This window comes from Varanus komodoensis, unplaced genomic scaffold, assembly GCF_004798865.1.
Source record: "Varanus komodoensis strain SLA01 unplaced genomic scaffold, ASM479886v1 scaffold10, whole genome shotgun sequence".
In the NCBI taxonomy this organism is placed as follows: domain Eukaryota; kingdom Metazoa; phylum Chordata; class Lepidosauria; order Squamata; family Varanidae; genus Varanus; species Varanus komodoensis.
The window spans coordinates 21039567-21055449 of record NW_025335269.1 but is presented as its reverse complement, the minus strand read 5'-3'; the positions used below and the strand labels follow the sequence as shown (position 1 = coordinate 21055449).

General features: G+C 41.4%; 1 protein-coding gene across 4 annotated transcripts in view; it reads left to right on the top strand.

Moving 5' to 3' along the window:
* LARS2 (leucyl-tRNA synthetase 2, mitochondrial) overlaps positions 1 to 15883 on the top strand; it is a 71017-nt gene that overhangs the window by 34315 nt on the left and 20819 nt on the right. For all 4 annotated transcript variants that reach the window (XM_044456208.1, XM_044456190.1, XM_044456199.1 and 1 more), the window contains exons 9-14: positions 1772 to 1931; positions 3419 to 3523; positions 5971 to 6086; positions 8423 to 8706; positions 12577 to 12675; positions 15099 to 15236. In XM_044456208.1, coding sequence (XP_044312143.1) covers positions 1772 to 1931; positions 3419 to 3523; positions 5971 to 6086; positions 8423 to 8706; positions 12577 to 12675; positions 15099 to 15236 — 902 coding nt within the window. The remainder of the gene's footprint in view (positions 1 to 1771; positions 1932 to 3418; positions 3524 to 5970; positions 6087 to 8422; positions 8707 to 12576; positions 12676 to 15098; positions 15237 to 15883) is intronic.

Below are 15883 nucleotides of genomic sequence, written 5' to 3'. Positions count from 1 at the left end.
ATGGAAGTTGTAGGCCAAAACATCTGGAGGGCCACAAGAATATTCTTATAGTCATGTCACAATAAAATTATTAATCTTTAAGGTACTAAATGCACTTTTATTTATTTATTAAAAAATAAAAAATATGAATAAATAAATAAATAAATAAATGCACTTTTATATTGAGCTGGTCCATATTTTTTTCTGATATATTTGTCTGCCACCTACTTCTTGTGACAGCTTAATTGAATATACTTTGGAAATCACTAGACTGAAAGAGTTCGTTGCTTTAATGAAACACTACAGAATGAACCTGGACTTACTTCTGAGTAAGCCTGCATAGGATGGTGCTGAAATTATTTGCCTGGGTTGGGTATAATGCTAAGCTGTAGTTTTTTTTTAAACCCTGTTTCTGAACAAGGGAGGATAAGGCACATTCAAACACATGGCTGTTCAGTTTGTTGCGGGTCCCCCCCCCCCCCGCCCCCACACCTCTTCTGTGAATGCGCAACTGCTACACCAAAGCCCTCTGTATTGCCCATGCATTGATAAGACATCACCATATCACCAGTGGTTGGGTGCAGAAACGGGGTGGGACCTCCCCTTGGCACACCCCTGCATTAAAAAAATAACAACAGCAACCCATTCCAGGTGCTTCCCCAGGCATAGCTAGCTCTCCTTGTTAACTCTTTCCTTCTGAGATAAAGTCCTTTCCCTGTGACCATTCTTTCAATAGCAACCCACAAGGCTTTTTAAGTACTAAATTTGCCATGGTGAGCAAACAGAGTGACAGATGTTCGATTAGGACCTGGAGTCTAGTCTTAGAATATAAGAGGAGATGAGTAGTTTGTTGCAGAAACAGTCTAGGTCGGTGTTGACAGCTTTCAAGTGGCACGGGATTTGCTTTTGTTGCACTGTTTGTACAGCTTGCTAAGAGCAGAGGTGCTTTTAATATATACCCTTCCTTAGGTATGGGTAAAAATGTTTAGGGTCTCTTTAAAAGAAAAATCCCCTCACAAGGCTGCTGCAGAGCTAAGTAGCTGAGCTTGGCGGGGGGGGGGGGGCAAGAAAAGAAGCTTGTTGCTAGGCAGAGGCAGGAAGGAAGTAAAGATCTTTGAAAGAGAGAGTTTAAGAGAGAAACCATTTAAACTGCATAAGGGGTTTCATTTTAAACCACTCATGTCACTATAGCTAGACAGACAGTGGAGATAGTACAGTGCCACGAACTAGGAGTAAACAAGAATACTAAGTTTCACTATAACAATACATTATCCTTAGATGCTGAGATTCATAAATCCCTATCAAAATATTGTTTATGATCCTGGTTTTTTAAAAATCTTAAACTATGTTTAGAAAGCCTGGTCAGGTCCAGGTGTACAAACAAGCCTGAATTAGGTGCATGACGTCCTTGCGCAGGCTCCAAAAGGCATTGACTGCTTGGCACCATTTTGACAGCATTTGGGGTGGGGACTCCTGCCCACAGGTTGTCGATTTGTTGCTGTGTTCATTGCTTTTTGCTTGTTAAGTATTATTTTTTCTAAGTATATTTTTAAACCTGCAAACTGCTCAGAGGGCCCAAATGGGAGTATAAAAGTATAATAATAATAAGTGTAAACAAACCATGATTTAGATTTATGTGGGCATTGTATGCTGAGGATATGGCACAGCAGAAAGGATCTTTTTGAATGCAGTCTCTGTGTTTGCAGCTTTCACCAGGGGACAGAGTCTGGCTATAAGTGGAATTGTTGTGTTGGTGAAAAATCACAGTAACTGTTATCCTGTTTTTGGTCAGCTCAATAACAAACCCACAGGAGAGAAGATAATGGCTTATGCATATGCACCTGAAGCCATATATGGTGCATCCCACATATGTATCTCATCCAGCCACAGACTATTACATGGAAATAGCTCTCTAAAGGAAGTTTTCCAGAAGGAGTTCATCCCAGGCAAAGGTATTTTTTTCTAGTAACTGTTTTAGTAGTGCTTGATTTACTAAGGCAGTTGTTTCAGTAGCCTATCAATGTCAGCTCTGAGCAAACTGAACCAATTCATATGTAGTTTTTTCCAGCATAGGGGAATACTTGTAAAAGATCTGTCGAATCTGAATTATAATGCATATGTAGGTTGGTGGCCTGAAGTGGCCTGAAGTTGAGGCAAAAAACCTGCACATCACAGCTGGTGGAGACAGAGAGGGAGATGGACAGATAGGCAGAGTATAGCACTGGCTGATCTTATCTGTGAAGGGAGGTAGCATGGAAAAGCCAGACATGAACATGAGTCTTTAAAGGAGCAGGTGACGCCCCATTAACTCTTTTTGTTAGCTGAACACAACTGAATGGCCTTCTGGTCAAAACAGGAAAGAATCTGTGGCATCTTAAATTTGGCTTTTCCTCTTCCTGTTTTGGCTTTTCCTCTTCCAACAACCCAGACTTCAGGTTTGAATGTCATAGAGAACAACCCAGGGATGAAGTGTTCTTGTATTCAAAATGTTGGCAGTGGTTGAGTAGTTGGGACCAACACATCCTTCTTGCTCCTAAACAACTCATGATTAACAAACCATTGGGTGGTTTATCATGGAAACCAAATCATAGAGGAATACTTTGCAGGATCAAACAGTATCAGGATCAAACAGAATATTCATGTACAAATTGCCGACATGAATATTCAAGCTGAAACCATAGCTTGTCATGTCATCCAAACCTAAGAAGAGTTGAACAATCCTCTCAGAACCCAGAATTAAGCTATGGTTTATGTGAGAGATCCTTAACACTTTGATAACCCGTGCTCCCCAGGTTTGGATAACACGACAAACTGTGACTTGAATGTTCAGGTTGGCGCTTACTCCTGAACTTTATGGCTCATTTAGAGCTGTGGTGATGGTGCAAATCTAGGGTGTGGTTTTGTGTGTTTGTATATAATATAGGAAGGAATCTTACTTGTGACTAATTTCTGTTCATGCCTATGTTTGTGGTGGAAGGGATTACACTTGGTTTCCCTGCACTTGTTTTATCTTAAGCAATAATCCCCAAGCAAGGTACATAAAATACAATATGGTATAAATAATACCTAGTGGACAGAAAGCTTACTCAAGCAAAGGAAAATAGTAACAGATACATAACAATTTACATGATGCAGCAAGAGCAAAAAGAGGAAACTATAATCAAAAGTTTGGGCAAGCTAACATGTGTTTGGCTGGGACCAGTGCCGGGGCGGGGGGGGGGGCAGTCCACAATTTGGCTGCTTATTTGGGCAACTTAATACACATCATATTTCCCCCCTTAGCACCACACATTGCATTACAAACTATTTAGATTCAAAATGAGTGGTATTATCTTAAGCAAAGTCTGATCTTAAGGGCTGCTTGAAACAAAAGGAAGGTGACCATTCTTGGCAGCATGTTTCAGTCATTATCTTTTGGTTTGGTTTGGTTTTTTGGTAGACTGTCTTACTTCAGTGACAGCCATGAATTTGCTCACCGGTCAGGAGGTTCCAGTTGTCATATCAGCAAACTCTGAATTTGAAGGCTACCTTGATACTAAAATAGGTAAGAAAAAAGGACAAACATGATGTGTGTGTGTGTGTGTGTGTGTATGGGGGGTATTGAAATAATAGGGCCTAGAGCTCAAACCTATACATGCAAGAAAGGAAAAGATCCTACTACACCCAGTGTGCCCCAGTCAAAACTTGTGCCTGATTTTTCTGAAAGATGAGCTAAAGGTCTGCTTATACTTAGCTTAGTTACTTCTAGCATTGCCAGATCTGAAGCAGGGAAAACAGTCATATACCTTTTTATGCAGCAGGAAATGAGATATCCATGGCTGCTTCTGTCCCTTGCCTCCATTGCCCTGTCAATATTCTTTGTCCACTTGTTCTAATTGGTCAGGACTGCAGTTATAGCAAGCAAAAGGTTGGCAGAATAGACAACAGGCCCAGGGAAAACTTCAGCTGCCTCACTGGGAGATTTAAAGACATATAACACTTCTGCAGGGACTGCAGGTGGCGCAGTGGTTTAAACCGCTGTGCTGCTGGGCTGGTTGATTGAAAGGTCACCGGTTCAAATCTGCACACCGGGGTGAGTTCCCGTTGCTCCGTCCCAGCTCCTGCCAGCCTTGCAGTGAAAGCATGCAAATGCAAGTTGATAAAAAGGTACCACTTCGGTGGGCAGGTAACAGTGTTTCGTGCACTTCAGTGTTTAGTCATGCCAGCCACATGACCACGGAGACTGTCTGTGGACAAACGCTGGCTCCCTTAGCTAGGAAACGGAGATGAGCACCGCCCCCTAGAGTCAGGCATGACTGGACTTAATGTCAAGGGGAAACCTTTACCTTTACCACTTCTGCTCCAAACTAGCACTCCTAGGTAGTGCAGAAGCATTAATCCAGTTTGTCTACACATCAGTTCAAAAGGGGTTATTTACTCATAGGGGGCATCCTGTTTGCCAGGCATCCATGTCTGCCATTTTTACATGACATTCATGGGCATCCAGCTTGCCGTGGGTTGTTGTGTCATGCAAATCTAAGTGGCGGGGTGGTTTTAGTGTTTGACAACACTCGCTTGTTTTAGAAGTATTTGATGGTTGCCTAACCCTCAAACAATCGGTTGCACCTAGGTTTGCATGACATATTGACCCATGGCAAGCTAGGTGCCTGTGGAAGCCATGCAAAGATGGCACCTGCCGGTGCCCAGCAAAAAAGCAGCAGCTTCCACAGGTAAATTAAGCTACAGTAGGCTCTTATGTGGTATGAACTGCAACATTTTGTAGTATTTAGAACTGTGTATGCAGTCTTAGTTTAGTATTATAGTTTGTGTACACTGTAAAAGACCTGACCAGTATGTATCAGTTCTCATGTTCATAAGCTTTAATGCTGATTTATTGTCAAAGGAAGCAAAACATTAAAATTCTAGTTAAAAGGGCAGAAACCCCAATTTGTTAAAAAGCAAATATATTCACCATTTCTTAACTTTTTCCAGTTGAGTACTTTAAAAAAGCAAACACAAAAACAAAACCTTTTTATTTGAAGTATCAAAGTTAAAATGTGTGTTAAATGGAATGCAATAAAATTAAATAAGTCATATTTGTACATTCTGGTAGCAAATTCAGTTCCTCAAGTGTTGTTCCTTATGTCTCCAAAACACCACCAGCCACACAATAGAAAGGAGATATCAGCAGGCTCGAAAGAACCACAGGGACAAAGGACTTGAATGGCGTGTCCCAAAAAAGAAACAGCTGGCTGGAATTGTGAGCAGTAGCGCTTTGCCCTGCAATGTTTTGTTGAGGGTTCCCTGCTTCAGTGGGTAGAGGGTTGCCTAACCTTGTAGCATATGTCACTGTTTTGAACAGCTGACACCACTGCCCCCCAGTGTGCCATGCAGCACACAGAACTGTTACTTCAAAAACACACATCCAAGCCCCCAGCTATTGGGCTCCCAGAAGTCACATCATCATAGATCTTGGCATCTAGTCTTTGCTGTTAGAGAAAATCCTGAAGATTTTCTCTTGAAGATGAATAAGAAAACCAGGGTGCGAAATGAGGGGCATGTTGCATGCTTCTTGCATTTCAGAATATAAAGCCCAAAACAACAAATATAGATCCATATATCCATATCTATTGAAATGAATCTACAAAGGTTAAGCAGAATGTAGATAGTTTAGTGATGGTGGAGGCAGTTTGATGTTGAAGACCAATTTTGTGGGAGCTAAAATGAAGCAGCGCATTACTCGGTTTTTAAATACAACTGTTAGCAGCCCCTGCCAGTATATCCAGTTGACAGAGATTGTTTAGAGTTGTAGTCCAAAACCTCTGGAAGGCAGTGGGTTGCCTACCCTGGGAGAGAGAAACTTTGGTTAGAGAAGCTGGCAGTACACGCAAGGCATGTATTGTTAACCTTGCTGGTTAAACTGCTGGAGTGAAGTTGCATTTTAAAATTTAAAAAGTGAAATAACTTTCACAATCCATGTAAGAAACATCTTTCTTTATTTTTCCTCCCCAGGAATCCCTTGCGTGAGACCAGAGGATGCTGAAGTTGCTAGGCATTTGGGTCTGACTTTTCAAGAAGTAATCGAAACACTGCCCGACAGCTCAGAGAGACTGATCAACTCTGGAGAGGTTGGCCTATGACTCTCTGTTTCATCACCTCCACTCCTCCATATTGCCTAGAAACAATGGGCAATGTTAAAAATGCATGCGCAAACAGAAATGTCAGACGAAATATAAAAGTCTCCACAGAGCATAATACAACAGGATGACATTAATTGAAAATGCTGGCCTATGCATGTTCAGACAGAGAAAAGTCCTACAATTCCCATGCAGGCTCATACATTTCCTGGGGAGGGAAAATTTTTAAAAGCATGCATTAAATAAGTTGGGAAAAGAGGACTACACTGCTTGTTATTTAAAATGGAAGTGCATCCAAACCAGTTAACTGGGAGTGCTTACAGTCATTCCTTGTGTATTCTTTGAATGTCTTTAAATGCTTGGAGTTGTAGGACTCTTCCTGTCTAAACCCTGAAAGGTGCATATATGTGCAGTGCTTGAACTGGTTCAGTTTAACTGCCCTTCCAAACCATGTAGTGCAGAAACATGGAAGTTCTGGGACTGCCAGAACTTCTTCTTTGTCTGGCTGTCACTGAGAATCAGGCCAGTGTTGGCAGCCTGTACTAGAAGCTTTCACTCGTCGAATAAGATAAGAGAGCTCAAAGTGAATGTGCTGCCTCCCGTTTTGAAGGATTTAATAACATTAATTTTTAAATAACGTGTCTTTTAGAAATTCTGGAGACCAAACATGGGGCATTGGCTCCAGATACACACTTGCAGAAGCTTTGCAGTTGTCGCACATTTCCACCACATGTTGCAAAAGCTGTACTGCAGCAGGCGCCTCTTTGGCTGCATGTGCTATCTCAGGAAAGCACCATAGCAGGCACTGCATTCAACCCCAATAGCCCTGTGCTCTCCCTGCAACAAATGCTGTAGCAGGAAGGAGACTCCCCAAAATGCCTGCCCCCTCTGGCTTGCTCTCCTTCTCTAGGCGCACCTCACCTGCAGTGTCTGGCTGTGAGAAAGGACCAGCCCCACAGAACCAAGCATTTGGGTCTGGCCAGTCCTCTAGGTCACTGCCCTCAATATGTCCTGCCCTGCCCTGCCCTGCTCTGCCCTGCCTGGGCTTGTGGAACTCAGATTATTGGATCGGGGTGCCTGTGCTAATGGCATGGCATTGTGCAAGTGAAAAGTACGCTGCTCTCATTGGATGCCTTCTACTCATACAGGACAGGTTCCGGATCCAATCTAGAAGTTGTCTGAATTCTCCATTGTTACACCGTCTTTCCCAAGGTGTGCATAAGCAAGTAGAGCATGCTGACCCATCAAGAATTTTGGCTGGTGCAACAGCTTAGGGCTATATGAGAAACAGAAGAAATGAATAACACTAGGAAACTCCTGTCACTATTCCAATAGCAGATACAGATTGCCCTGATAAAACTCAGCAATGTGGACTGCTCTTTCTGGCCTGATCCTTTTTGCTTTGTGGATTTTCTAGGCTTAAGCAGAGGAATCAGTACAGCTCAGAACCTCTGTGTGTTTGCATCATGTGGTTTGGAAATAAAACATGCTGATCTCACTACAAAGAAACCTGTGCATGCATGTGATAATACCTATGAGTGTGTGTTGCCATTTTCCACTAACCCAGTGTAGTCCCACATTGAATTCCATTTCAGAAGTCTTTCTGAGGTCAGAAGTTTATGATAAATGTGTAAAATATTGTATGCAGCCATTTATTTCCTGGCCTCAGAAAATTAATTTTAAAATATTAATGCTGCACTGTACTATTTTTATACTCATCCAGTTATATAGTCATCAGAAAGAAGTTACAATCCTAGAAGAATGTCTAGATCCTTCTAGACCAACCCATCAAATTGTATTATTTTTGTCTTAGAGGAGGCCCTTTAACTCCCTTGACTCTAAAGGAGACTGCTGTAAATCAGCAGGGTTGAAGAGAGAATGGAGAATCATTAGGGACTTCAGATAGAATTGCTCTTATTATTTTAAGCATTCTTTTATTATGTAGGAGCATTTTTATCTGCACTTCAGCTGACAAGGCTCGCCAGCTGGACAATAAGAGCAACACTATGTCATTAAAGCAGAAGATTATACAGGTGGCTGAAGTGGCTGCTTGTTTCTTCTTCCTGTTCTTCTCGCAGGGCATTTTCCAGCGGCCTACCTGAGGGGAGGAGGGACCCAGTCCCAGCTTGGCAAAGCAAAAGCAGGTGGGGAAGACAGTGGCCATAGTTTCCCTCTTTGGCTTCTTCTGTCTCCTGCTCCAGGGCAGTTGGTTCTAATTCTGTTCTCTCGACTAAGGGTGGAGGGGTATTGCCATACATAGAAACATGATTGTGATTGCCATAGCAATATGAAGAGTTCAGAAAATCAGTGACTGTCTCTTTTATCAGTTCACAGGTATGAGTAGACAAAAAGCACTCGGCACCATCACTCAGCAAGCAAGAAATAAAGGGTTAGGAGGACACCTTACGAGCAGTAAATTAAAAGATTGGCTGATCTCACGACAGCGTTATTGGGGGACACCTATTCCAATAATTCACTGCCAGAACTGTGGTCCTTTGCCTGTACCTTATGAGGAATTACCTGTGCAGTTGCCCAATATAACATCCTTTACAGGAAAGGGCGGCTCGCCTTTGGCCTCACTGTCACACTGGATAAATTGCTTGTGTCCAAGGTGAGTATTCTACGCACATTTTCTAATATTAAGCAATATCATGTTTGTCTTTCTAGCAGGTTGAAATAGTTTCTCTGCCTCTCAGTTTTACTGCATTGATGTTTAACTTTTATGCTGCTTTTATTACGTTGAATGAGGCTGCTCTCTTCTTCAGTAATGGCATAATTTCAAAAAAGCAACAGCACCATGTACACAGTTGGTAAAGTAACATCTAAGAATGCACAATGTTAGATTTCTGTCATCTTTTTTGATTGCTACCCAAATCAAAACATTAATAATAATTATTGTTAATATAGAATTTACTCCTCTCCCAGCCTGGCTGGAAGATATATTATTTAGCTATATATTAAACATTTAGAATTGCACCCTCATCTAGACAAAGAATTTCAGGGTAGTATATATCTAATATTTTCCAATTTGCCATATCTTCTTATAACAGGAGAAATACTAATTCAGAAAGACTGTGTATGCTTTTTCCCTTTTTTCACTATCATGGGCTTTTGTGGGGCAGAGGCAGTATTTTTGTCTTCTTAGCAAGATTATGTATACTGCTGTCAAAAGCAGAGTTAAAGCAGGATCTGTTGACTGCCTTCCCTTATTCAATTATCTCTTGCTGAGAAAATGAGAGCTCTTTGTACATTTATTCGTGTGGATGCAGAGCTACTTGCATTCTGTTTTTTTCTCAGCACATAGGAAAGACATTGTTTCTGTTTTATTTTGCTGCAAATGCAGTTTGAGAAGCCCTGTCTACCAGAAGCTTATCTGTACACAGGAAATTGTAATGGTAGAAGTCACCTTAACTCCAGTGCTTTAGGTATAGATCTAAGGGCCATGTTGTTTATGGCAGGCAGCTCTCTGGATTAGAAATGGCTTTTACACAGGGCAGATGTTAAGCCTCTTGTTTGCTTGGTCAACAGAGTCTAATTCAGATACAGAGAATTGCATATTCATTCTGGACACTAGATCTATGCTCTCTTAGGCTATATGGGTAGTGGGAGGGAAGAAGCAGTATGTACCTGTATCCTTGGGAAACTGCTTGCTTGCCATGCTTCTAATGGAACATTGCTCTCAGCAGAGTTGATATGATGAATTCTGTATTATTAGGCTGCCTTTTTGGAGTCATAAGTGATCTCAAGCCGTTCATACTTCAGAATACAGAAGCAGTAAACCTGTCACTTTCTCTGGACATTCAAAAGCCTTGTGAAGAGATTCTTTTTGGTAATGAGCTCGCTCAGAGCTGGCATTCAGAAGGACACATTTCTTTTTCTTAGCATTGCAAAAAGCACTTCAGATAAAAAGGAGCCCATGCACTGGCAAATTTCAATGTATATATTCCTACTATATACTTCTTTCTTTATGGTACAGTTGTGTTCTATCCCTTTAGAACACAACTAATGTCAAAGGGCAATTCTCATGTCAGCAATAAGAAGAGTAGGGCTTAATCAGGGGTTGAAAAACAGTTTGAATGTCACGCTTCAATCTGGAGTCATTTTGAGTTAATAATGAAAAGCAACTCAGGCATCAGTGACAAGCACTGACTAATCACTGGGCAGGACTTAGCACCTGGAACTGACTGAGTTTTCCTGTGTTGTCCTGTCCTCACTTACCTTCAACACTGTAGTTCTCTCACCACTTAAATACTACTATACATGTTCAAAAATCTAGGCTGGAACAGCCCTCCACAGACCATCAATTCAGAAGGCAGGAAGGAAGTTGCTTGATGGAACACTTGCCCCATTCCTCTAACCATAGAAAATTAGCATGTTTGTGGAAGACACCTGTCTTAATCTTTTAATTAACCTGTTAAAGTTTTTAAAATTTTCTTTGTATTATAGAATTATAAAAATATTTTGTTAGCATACATACTTGACTTAATTATCACATACTAAAGTGAGTATAATAAACCCATTTAGTAGGTGAACTGTTGCTTCTTCATATAAGTTGGGCAAATGTTACAAACTTATTTACAAGCTGCCTTTTAGGGTGAGCCCTCCAAAGGTGATATAGAACCAGACTTCAAAGCATAAAACGGGTGGGCAACACAGAAACCATGAGCCACATATGACCTGCCATGGCTGTTTACGCAGTCCTCACCTGGTTCTTGATCATTGCTATTCTGCTATTCCAACTATTCTGGGCATTGAGGCGCTCAGCGAGTCTTGTCCAGCAGAATCGGCTCCTGACAACCTGCTGAGCAGTTCCTCATGTGCCTTTTCTCACAGAGCCACTGAGATTCTGGTGGCATGGCTACTTTCATCAGTGTCAGGGAGTGCTGCAGCCCCTGCAGGGTCCAAATGTGACCCAGGTCATAAAACAGTAAGAGCAGTGATTAAGTCACCGTTACCAGTTAAAAGCAGATAGTACCATATGCACAACTGCTCTAATCCGAACTCAGTTACAGACCAAGGTAAACAGGTGAACATTAGGGCCCACTTGAAGTGTAACCATCCTGAACTAATTGTAAGGATGTACTTCATCCAAAGTAGTTGGTTTTCCTACCCACAAGGGTTGTCTGGATTATGTTTCAGCTTGTTTACCCTCATCCATCCCAAAACCAGATACTAGTCCAAGAATTTCACAGCATCCTCAGTTGAGTAGATGGAAATGAATGATAGAATTTTCTGTCTTTCATCCACCTCAGTCCAAGTCTCTAGATGACTTTCCCCAAAGGTATTCCAATGTATAGGGGACAATATAGAACATTCTGTCACCCCCTGCACCATAGGATTGAACCACAGTCTTCCAACATCACCTTTTGAGGCCTGTGGTTGAAGAAGTGATACCACTATAACACTGTCCCTTACAAGCCCAGTGCAGGTCAGTGGTCCAGAACGATACCATGGTCAATGGTGCTGAAAGCTACTTAGAGGTCCAGGAGAACCAAAAAGGTAGCACTCCCCCATCCATTCCCTGGTATAAGTTATCCGCCAGGTTGACCAAAGCTAATTCCATCCCCAAATCAGGTCTGAAACTGGATTGGAATGGATCTAAACAGTGGTATCCCTCAAAGAGGCATTAACCCTCTCTGATGCCTTAATCCGACCCAGTCCTGGTAGTTTTTACTAGCTGAGATGGGCAAGATTTAAGGAACATGTGATAGGCCTCAAACCTCCACAGGATGTACCCACTGGGAAGTATCCATAACACCATAATACCTTAATCTGGATCCAAGCCAACATCAATATTTACAAAGCTATATGCAAGATTAAATCCTCACAAAATGAGACCAAAGTTCTCAGGTATACTGTGTTTACCTGACACAGTCTGTCTTTAGTGGATTGCCAATAAATTACAGAGACCAACACTACAACATGCTAGGTGTCTTCATAGCACCAAAACTGGTCCCTGCACTCATTCCCCAAGGAACAGATTGCTGCCCCACATTGGAATAATGAAAAGAGGGCTAAAGTACTGCAGTTCCTAGGAAAGTCTGAGGTTTGACAGTATTTCAGGAAAAAAATCTCTCTGAATCCATACTAGAAAAGTAGTGATGGTTGTGAATAAAAATATCCTTTCATTTATGGCCCACATATGCAGTTTTAAGAAGGAAGATGTCCTAGAACCTATTTGAGTTTATATCATAATAGGAATACTTACATTACTTGCATTTTGGACTTCTGATGTGGATTGCAAAGCAGGGACTTGCAGGTCTCCTCCCTGCTGAGATCTATGAACCCAGCATGCTTGTGAAGAAACTCAGTTTGCACAGTAGGTTAGGATCACAAAACGAGCATGCACATCAATCCTTACTGACTTTCTATTTTGAGAGAATGGTCAGCAGAGTATCATGCGAATACAAACTTCCCATCCTGTTTCTTTTATCCTACTAAAAGGATGCTGATGCTGATGCTGATGATATGTGTTTCTCAGATGCAAGGAGCCTGCAAAGAGGGAAACAGACACCATGGATACATTTGTTGATTCAGCTTGGTATTATTTAAGGTTCACTGATCCTCACAATTCTGAGAGGTAAGTAATTTAGACACTTTGCATTCAAGTAGGCAGCTGTATGTGTAATCCAATAAACTGGCCTTGTTTTTCATAGATGGAAGAAGAGACAAGCCTCTCCTAGAGATAATCCTTTTGTTTTCAGCTTAGGCTGACCACATGGGAAGAGGATTTCTGTAGGAATTCTTTTTGTGAATCTGCCATTATTGCCCCTTCCCAAGAAGGATACAATGGAGCTGGCCTGCTGGCTATTCTAAAGTATCACTTAGCACAGCTTCTGAGAGGGTACAGTCCTCTTACCACCTTGAAATGCTCAGCACATTTGTAAAAACCTTCCAGGATTTGAAAAGTTACTTTAGAATGGAAAAGGTAATTTAATATGGGACTGAGCTCCATCTACATCAGGGATTTAGAACCAGTTTCAACCGAAGGAGCAAATTCTATTTGGAGAAGCTCTTGGGGACTGCATTTCAATGATGGGTGAAGCCAAAAGCAAAAGGGCTGGGACCCAAAATCCCAGCATATGTTAAAGCTCATACTACTAAACATTTCATCTTTTTAGAATTAGGTGGAAACCACACAAAAGCCAGAAAATTAATTATCAAATGATTGGCCTATGGGGGAGAGGGGTAGACTGGGGAAGAGAAGTATCAGGACAAAATGAGCAAAAGCTTTGCCATAAAATGGCTGCTGAAAGCCTGATACTGTAAGAACAGCTTTTAGACTTACGATGGGATTCCTGAACTCATCAGGAGTCCATATTGCAAGTCTTGCTTTGCAGGTACACCTTAGACATGCTAATGTCCCTGTCTTGAAAGTTCAAGACTGCAAAAAGTGTGGTCTTGAATCCCCATTGTTTTGTCCTAAAATGCCATTAGCAAACTGCCTACATCATCACCCGCCACCGAACAATATGTAACTGGTAGGTTATAAAAGCTTCTTGTACAGACATAATCTCTGTAGTCCCTTCAGGAACTGCTTACATGCACATGTATTTTCCTGTATGTCTGAATAAACTGTAGATGTTCTTTTAATTGTACACCCCCAGTGGACTCTCTCTGGGTGGTTTTTTCCCTCTCTTGACGCTCGCCTCTGGGGGAAGCTGAATTGGGTTATGAGGCCTAAAGTTCTGCACCCTTGGTCTGTACAAACAAATGCTTTCAGTAATATTAGGATAATATATGTGTGGGGGCAGGTGTTCTTAGTGATGTATATGCTTCCAGATGAGCTGTAACTGGTGCTTTTATGTGCCATCAGGACAGTGGGAGGGAACACTAAGCTTTCATTTTTAATTGCCATAATGGGCAATTGAAAGAGAATGTTTGCCAGAAGTGTTTCCATGGGGAGCACTTCTGCTTGGCCATGTGCCACAGGAGGTTAATCAAGATTAACAGCCAGCAGGAGGAAGACATGTTTCTACCAGAAATTTAGAAGCAAAAGCATGGCTGGTGGATCTCAGTTATTTACACCTATTAACATGCCTTCTAATATCTCCAAAGGCTGGGTTTCTAGCATTACACTTTGCATAGATTTAAAAATCTATAATAGTAACCATATGCTACATCACTATGTACCTGGCTTAGCATTTAATGTTGTAGCAATGGCATTTGCTGTGTTGCATTTAAAACCAGTGCCTTCTACTTATTTGGACAGAAGGTATGAAATGAAGGTATGAAAAATGAAATTTTAGTCCAGGGCTGCCTGTACTTACGGCTTGGTCGTTGGAGGCCTATGCATTGCCCACTGTATTCATCCTTGGGGAAACGTTACTTGCTGCTATTTTGGCAAGAAATCTAATTAGGAATGAGTGCAGAAGAAAACCTGTTATTGAGCAATGACAGGTTTGTGATGTACAAAGCTACTTTGCATGTACCTGCTGCTCAAAGAATCATGGCAAAATCTGATACGGCTTGTTCAAATGAATTTGAGTTTATTTTAATTTGTGCCAGGTTCCTCTATTTCTTTGTATTAGCCCGGTTTTACAACTGTTGGATCCCTTTTTCAAAGAAGTTACTTGTTTCATTCTGAGTAGATCTTTTACTTTGCAATGAGTTTGTAATTTTAGGAACATAAATGTGTTAATCTGTTACCTGATGGATTATAATCCATGTCTCTGTCAAGAATATACTTCCGTCCAGTCCACTGGTCAGATACACAGATTCAAATAACTACTACAGTGCTGCCTTGACTTCCTTTGAGGCTGCTTAATGTGAAGATTTGATTTTGAAATGAAGCATTGCCTTTCAAAGTTCAGATTAGACTGTCCACTGACTATTTGGTTGTAATATAGTAACATCACATCGCCCCCTAATGGTAGCATCTGTATGGTGGCCTTTTATGAGTCAGCCAGATCCCCTTTTATAGAGTCTTGCTATCTGGAATGATAATAACTTTTCTTCATCTTTGCACATCCTATTATAGCCTCTCCTTGTTTTCACTTCTAGGCCGTTTCACAAAGCCTTGGCAGACCATTGGATGCCTGTGGATCTGTACATTGGAGGGAAGGAGCATGCTGTGATGCATCTGTACTATGCCAGGTTCTTCAGCCATTTTTGCCATAATCAAAAGATGACTAAACACAGGTAAGTCAGACCAGCATGGCCATCCCAGTCCCGAAATACACACTGAGCCCTATATTCAAAGCTCTTTCAAGGAATCAGAGCCACAAACATGCTTTCTGCAATAGCTAGCCTGTGTACACATACTAGTTTTTCAAAGACTTGAAGTTTGTCTTTTTGAGGACTTAATGCTGTCCTCTGTGATTGTAGGGATTGTACTCTGCATCCCTGTCAAGAATATGCTTCTGTCAAGTCCACCAGTCTGATACGCAGACCTGAATAACACCCACAGTGCTGTCTTGATACACTCTGGGGGTTGCTTAGGTGCACATCAACAGTGTGAAGACTTGGCTTGTCCTGCTGTCAAGATTCATGCTTAAGCATGAATGTGTTCATCTGTTTCCAGTCCATGACAGTTTTGCAGGTATCCCATTGTATCTATTCCATTCAATCTCTGGCTTTTCTTTCTAAAACTACCCACCCAGAAATTTAAACTTTTTTCATCTGCAGTCTCCCCTAACATGCATTCTTTGTACAGAATTTCCCATTTGTCCACAGCTTTTCAACCCTTGAACTGTACTTCCCAGACAAATGGGTGGGACAGCTACCTGCCTATTAGTGTGGGAAGTACAAATGTTGTTAGTTTGCTTAAAAATACAGATCAAACAAAA